At 28.9% G+C, this 7,293-nt stretch overlaps 1 protein-coding gene across 1 annotated transcript in view; it reads left to right on the forward strand.

The window, feature by feature from the left end:
• The first annotated feature begins 6,325 nt into the window (after positions 1-6,325).
• LOC102601185 (chaperone protein dnaJ 16) overlaps positions 6,326-7,293 on the forward strand; it is a 6,010-nt gene continuing 5,042 nt past the window's right edge. Inside the window, exon 1 of the mRNA XM_006355868.2 lies at positions 6,326-6,739. Within this exon, the coding sequence (XP_006355930.1) occupies positions 6,603-6,739 (137 nt within the window). The 5' untranslated portion in view covers positions 6,326-6,602. The remainder of the gene's footprint in view (positions 6,740-7,293) is intronic.

The raw sequence follows: 7,293 nt of genomic DNA on the forward strand, positions 1-7,293 counted from the left end.
TTTTAAGAGTAATAATTTGAAATTAATCAAATTGCATTACCAAGATATACATGTTTTTATCTTATATTAATAATATTAATGAATTTACTATTTCAAAGAATAATAAAATGAAATTAATTATCTATGTATTTTGAAAATCCTCAATTACTCCTCTAATTAAGGAAATAAGTTACAACCAATTAATTTAAATAAATAAATTTTGTATCTCAATTTAAAAATTCGACAGATACATGTATCTCATGGATTCAAACTCGTGTATCCTAAGCATAAATATGGTACAGAAAGTAATATTTGAAACTATTGGGAATCTTAATAATTAAGACGTAAACTAGTGGGATTTATGTGATTTGCCCTTTTAATATAGGCTATTGTGATTTTAATCTTATAACTACATTTCTTTATTACACACAAATTCAAGGTTAGCAGATCACCGTTGACTTTGCCTTTCGACAATATGCATGTTGTATATTTGTACATAATTGAAGTAAAATTCTTGTGATGCAACCTAAAGTAATTATCTGAATCAATGGTCAAGCCATTAGTGCTGTAAACAAAGTTAGTCAACTTAGAAATCTCATAAAATATGACATATTTTCTCACTTTATAGATAAGAAAGGACTTATTTTTTTCGTATTCTGCTCTTGAATCTAAAGAATATATTATGATGCATAAATCTGTGAGGAATACAGTCACATGCTTCTCTAGTCGATCTGTCTTATTTTAATTTTAACACTCACCTGACATTTACAAAAATAATTTAAATTAGAATCCTTCACAGCACTACTTATTGGAAGCATGAAATTTAATTTAACTGTATGTAGTGCTGGGAAGCAAGGGCACTTTTGGAAATATATTAAAATAAAAGGGTTTCCTGTTTTTTTTGTAGGCGGACATAAGATTTTCTATTATATATATATATATATATATATGATTTTATCCTCTTATAGTTGTTTAATCTAGAAATATTATTGTCAAGTGATATTATCTACCTACATGTAAATATATTCTTCTCTTGCCATCTTTTAATTTCTTTTTTGGATAAGAGTGCTTGATGAATAGGGGGTAAGAGATCAAAGAGGGAAATAATATAGGCTAGATAAACTTGATAATAAGCGGGCGTTTAGTGAAAAAAATAATTTTTATTTTAAAAATAAAAAATAATATTTGAAAATTAAATTATGTTTGGAATATAAATTTGAGTTAATTTTTTTTATTATTTGTGAGTAACTTTAATTTATTTATTTTTTATTTTCAAATTCTTGAAAATTTCATAATTTTATGATCAAATATATTTTCGTGCATAGATGTGTGACACTTTTAATTATATATACTTTTTGTCATTTCTTATTATTTTAAGAGAGAATCCTTAATTATTTGCTGCCAAAATTAGGTATCAAGTCCCATCTTACTCTCTAGCTTTATTAAGGAAAAAACCCCTTTTGCCTTTGTTAGTGAAAGCTGTTAAGTAACTCTCAAAATTTTCACTAAATTCACCCAAAAAAAAATAATCACTAAACAATTCAACAACTTAACAATGTCAATCACTAAACTTTTATTTTAACCATTTGGTATTTGAAGTCAATGACTTGACTAATTCAGATTCGTTGTATATAGCCCCATAAGAGGGAAAGTATTCTCTATATTAGAATTTTTTTTCTATTAAGGTTCGGACCTTAAAATCTTTATTTAATATTGAAAAAATCACATTCATTCTGTTATATTTGTCGATCGATGATCAAATTAATAACTTATCCCTCCCATGTCGCACAATATTTTAACTTGAGATGCCTTAAAATATTTGACACCATTTCATTTCTATGCCATGTTTACAATTTTCATTAATTTTAATTTGTTAAAGTATTAAAGTTTAAAATTTTGATTTGATGTTTTCTCTATTTGACAATTTCTTTTTACAATTACTTTTGACATTTTTCACTTACACTAATATATCACATAACTAATTTAAAATCCTTACTTTCTTTGTTTAAAAATGTTTCCTTTTTATAAAATGGTTCTAAAGTTTAGCACAAAACAAAGTACAATAAGGTGGATATACTTTTCACTGTTTTCTTGCAAATGCAGACAAATAAAGTAAATTTAACAAGTCATGCAAATGCCAGATAATTTTATTTTCTTGATTAGTTTCTGCCTATTTATTTCTGTAACAAAAGACAAATTTCCACTGAATTAAAGAGATGGGACATGCTTTTCAACATATATAGTGACATTATATTGGACCCCTACACCCAAAAGGATTTTGCAATAGTTATTTCGTTTTCAAATATATTATTGTACACTTTTTTTGGGAGGTGGAGAGGGGGGGTGTTTGATACGTGTTTTGGGGCTAGATTAGTTTAGTAGTATAATTTACATAAATCACATCATGTTAAGAGCTAATTACATTATTTTTTATTATTTTTTTTCAAATTACAAAATTCCTTAAAATTTATGGATTTCGAATACATCACTTGGACTTCTGAATACATCATTGGACTTCCGAATACACCACTGGACATCCAGATACATAGAAAAGAAATGTATCCAAGAGGAGAGAGATGTATCAGAGAGGGATAGGACATCCGGATACATAGGGGAGAGATGTATCCGTGAGGGGAGGGATGTATCAGAGAGGAGAGAGATGTATCCGAGAGAGGATACACATGTATCAACGAGAGGATAGTGATGTATCCGAGAGGGAATTTTTGAAATTTTTTTAAATGATAATTTTTTTTAGAGATTATGGTAAAATAAGATGTGTATTTAGATAATTTTCCTAGTTTGTATTTATGTCAAAAAATCTCACTATGTGGAAAAATGATTTCAATATGGATACCATACAACTAGTTATTGGGCTAAGAAGAAGTAACAAAACCGAAAGACCTTCACAAAGGCAATAGTTGGGACTCAATCTCAATTAACAACTATCCAATAAGGATGACAGATGAGAAAAAACGATTTATGCGAATTGTTCAGAAAAATATCTAGTCCTCTCATCCTTTTCCATAGAGTCTAAGCTCCTCATCTCTCTTCTAGTTTTCTTCTTCAATAGTTCTCTTATTTTACTAGTACTCCGTTGGTGTTATGTAATTTCTTTGTTAGTTTGTTAATTCTATTTAATTTCTCGTAACAATTTCAAGTTTAGTGATTATAATATTTGAATGTTTCTATTACGAAATTGAAATTGTCATATATAAATTATTTAATTATTAGATCAAGTTGTTGTTATTATTGTTATTATTATCGGAGCAATATGATCAATAAATATTCATATAATTACTTGGCATTGAGACATAATAATAATTGCACATATAAAGTTTTAAAGCAATTAAGATATTATATGAAGATAAACCTTAAGCTAGCTACTAATCTATTTTTGTTGCACAACCACCCTCACTAATTCCTATTGCACATTAATCATCACCACCAACTACAAATATCATGCAGTTTTATCCTAACTCATTTATCATAACCACACAACTACATACTTTAGGCAACTAATTACTTTGAATTATTTTTCCTTATACTTTTCTAATGATAATTTATTAGCTAATGTTTACTAGTGTTCTTGTCCATTATGCACACTAATATATATTATCACTTGTTTTAGAGTGTACTTAATCAAGCAAAGAAATTTCATAATACTACGTACTCAAGTTAAGAGTTTTCGAATATCTTTTTGAATTATGTTATTATTAACTTCAAACTTTATACTATAATTATACAAAGATACATTAATTATGCACGGTTAGATGCTAAGAGAATAAATAGTCTTAATTAACTATTCGTAAAATATAGCCACTGATATTATATTACTCATTAATTTAATGATATGTGAACTTTATTATATTATTTATAATATATCATAGACAAATTCACACTAAAAGTTAAATTTGTGAGTTGTACTTTGAATTGTATCACTCTTTTAAAAACGAAATTAATTAGTATCTAACAACAGTGTAAAGACGGCAAAGTATAGAAATCATAGGATCCAAATGGATAAAGATTTCAATAAAATTGGATAAACAATATATTGCCACTCAACATATTAAAATTTATTATTATATATAAGTGATTTAATGAGGCGAATATATATATTAGTTATGCAGAATTCTATATGGCAAATCATCTTTTAAAAAAAAAAAAAAAAAAAAATATTGCAAATCAAATCTCATATTAATTTTATGCATAAATAACTCACCTCATAAGTCATAATCAACCTACCAAACATAATATTCTTTATATAAAAGTTAATACATATATAACTCACTTTTAAACCAGATACCGATGGATCGACTTAAAAAAAAAAAAAACTTCCACCGACAAAAGTTGAATCTCTCTATTGTTTTCGTTAGCCGACAAAAAGGTTCAAAGTAACATTAGATGTTCAATTTTTTTGACAAATGGCCACTTCATAATTATTTTTGAACCTTTAATTAATAGTTATGTAGGTATATATGAACAAATATTTTGAGACCAGAGAAGTAAATAAAAAGGCAAACGATCATTTTTTGCTTTAGCCAATTTGATAGGAAGTGAAAAACTTTAGTAGTAAAATTAAAAGTTATTTGAGTAAATGTGATATTGTGACGAAAACAACATAGGACCACAATAAAAGGGACTTTAAAACTTACACAGTGTACATAGAAAATGACTACAAGGAGACCTACATCACTATAAATCTACCTATAGTTCTCCTCTACAAAATAGGAAAGGACTTGCTAATACAACCTAGTGGCGGACTCATTAGCGGAGTCAGGACTTTTAGGGAAGGTGTTCAAAAAAAGGGAAAAAATTGTTGCTAGTGAGATTCAAACACATGAGCGGTCAGGGTTCTTTCAAGACATCTAAAACCACTAGGCTATAATATATTGTTCTGTCAAGGACGTTCAAAATATGTTATTTAATCACTTTATGTATCATTTTACTTATATATACGGTATTATTTTTCAACGAATGGACACCCTGACTATAGCATAGCTACGCACCTAATGATAGTGTGAATTCAAAATATAAAGAAGTAAACTTTTCAAACCAACAAATTTAAAATCTTAGTTTCATATTCATCATTCTCTCTTGTTTCATCTTTTCTATTTAGGCATACTTTCATTACACACAATTACGTCTCGATATACATCTACAAAATATATGTTGTATATATATATATGTCGATATACCTGTACAAAATACGTGGTATATGTGTGAATTATGAAAGCATGTTACCATGCATGAGCGTGTAAATTAAAGGTATTGTAAATCATGAACCAAAAAATATATAGTATGATTAAAGTATCATAAATTATGTATTTAAGGTCAAATTTCCTAATCATTCCCCTAACCCCATTGATTGCGATCTCAATGAGTTTAATTTCCTTTTACACCATTAATCATGGTGGCTGTGAATAAGATACAGTTCATTTTTTCTGTTTTTTGCCACCTCAGCAACCCCACAAACTCTTCAAAATCCAAAAACCGACCCCAATTCTTTTCTACGCCAAGTGCGCATTACGCACCTCACTTCACTAGTGGACATATGTAGGCGTTTTTACGGATAAAAATCGAATCAAATTTATTAAATAAAGGTATAATTAAATTATATTTTTTTAATTCGATTTGATTTTATATTTATGTTCTTCAACTTTTGATGTAAATAAGTAGATACTTATCAGACACATATTGAGTCTTACGTCGTAGCATAATACATGTCAGACACTATGTAAGACGCAAATTGCCTTGTAGGATGTCACGTATGCTATGTGTGTCTATTTGTTTAATTTTATATAAGTTTAAGTCTCTATTTGTGCACACCCAAAATTAGAGAACATAAATGTACGTTAAAACTAAATTAAACGACATATTTATGTATTATACCTTAAATACATCAATTTTATTTGGATTTGATTTGATTAGAAAAATCAAAGGAAAAATTGAATCGATAAATTCATATATATATATATATATAATATATATATTATACTTTATAAAATAATTTTAAATATTTTATATATGTTTTCATCTAAATTTCTTTACAAAAGAACTAAATTCCCAAACAAAAAGTATTCCAAATAAGTATGTTTTTTTTTTCTCATCTTGTCTTTTGATTTTATTTTTATGTGTAATTAATAATCGAATAACCAAATCAAAATTGATAACAGTTAAATTAATAATTGTATTTATTGATTTGATGGTAACAATTTTAAAATAATTTAAAAACACATTTAAATTAATTTGGACATATGAGTCGCACGTGCCTAAACCAGACTCATACAGTGGCGCAATATATCCACTGCGTATAATAGCAAGAACAGTATACAAACTTTGAAAATTTTGAAAATTTATTCTCTCTAAACAAAATTCAAAAGTCTTCTCTCCTTACACACAGCTCTCTTCCAGCTTGGAACCTCAGGTTTCCAGTTTTAGGGTTTTCGAATACCCCAAGATTTTCCCAGAAAAATTTCTTGGAAAATTTGATTTGGGTATGAGCGAATTAACAGTTTCTAAGGTTAAAGTTTCGATCTTTATGAAATAACATTAGTGTTTTCTTGAAATTTTTTTGGAAAAAAACTAAAGTTGTGACCTTGAAGTGTGTGCTAAGAAGAAGAAGAATGCCTGGGCATAAGTCAAAATCAGAGAAGGGCGAGGCAGAAAAGCCTCTAAGGAGAGATCCTTATGATGTTTTAGGTGTTTCCAGGAATTCTACAGATCAAGAAATCAAAAGTGCTTACAGGAAATTAGCTTTGAAGTATGTTAATTTTTTACCCTTTTGATTAAAGTTTTGATCTTTTATGTAATTTCTTTTGGTTTTGGTATTGTAGAAGTGTTTTCTTGAAAAACCCATGTTGTGTTGTTTTAATTTTATTGTATCTTTTGTCTTTTGGGGTGTCTGAAGTGTGGAAGAAAAGGGGCACTCAAGGGTGTAGCCTAGTGGTCAATTAAGTGGTTGAGCACTATGAGGTACCAGCAGTGACAAAACACTAGTTGATTTCTTCTTATATGTTCTAGTCTTGGTGGATAGAGTTACCTGATATATGTTGTTGGTGGGAGGTGATATATATCCCGTGGAATTAGTCGAGGTGCATTGAGTTACCTGGTACATGTTTGCTGGTGGGAGGTGACATGTTTCTTGTAGAATTAGTCGAGGTGCGTTGAGTTACCTGGTACATGTTGCTTTACTGGTGAGTGGTGAGATGTATCCTGTGGAATTATTCAAGGTGTGCACAAGCTGGTCGGGACACCACGGTTATCCCCCCTCCCCCCCCCCCCCCCCCAAAAAACCCCACCCCTCCGCGGCGGTGG

Source organism: Solanum tuberosum, unplaced genomic scaffold (genome assembly GCF_000226075.1).
Source record: "Solanum tuberosum cultivar DM 1-3 516 R44 unplaced genomic scaffold, SolTub_3.0 scf00210, whole genome shotgun sequence".
Taxonomy (NCBI): Eukaryota; Viridiplantae; Streptophyta; class Magnoliopsida; order Solanales; family Solanaceae; genus Solanum; species Solanum tuberosum.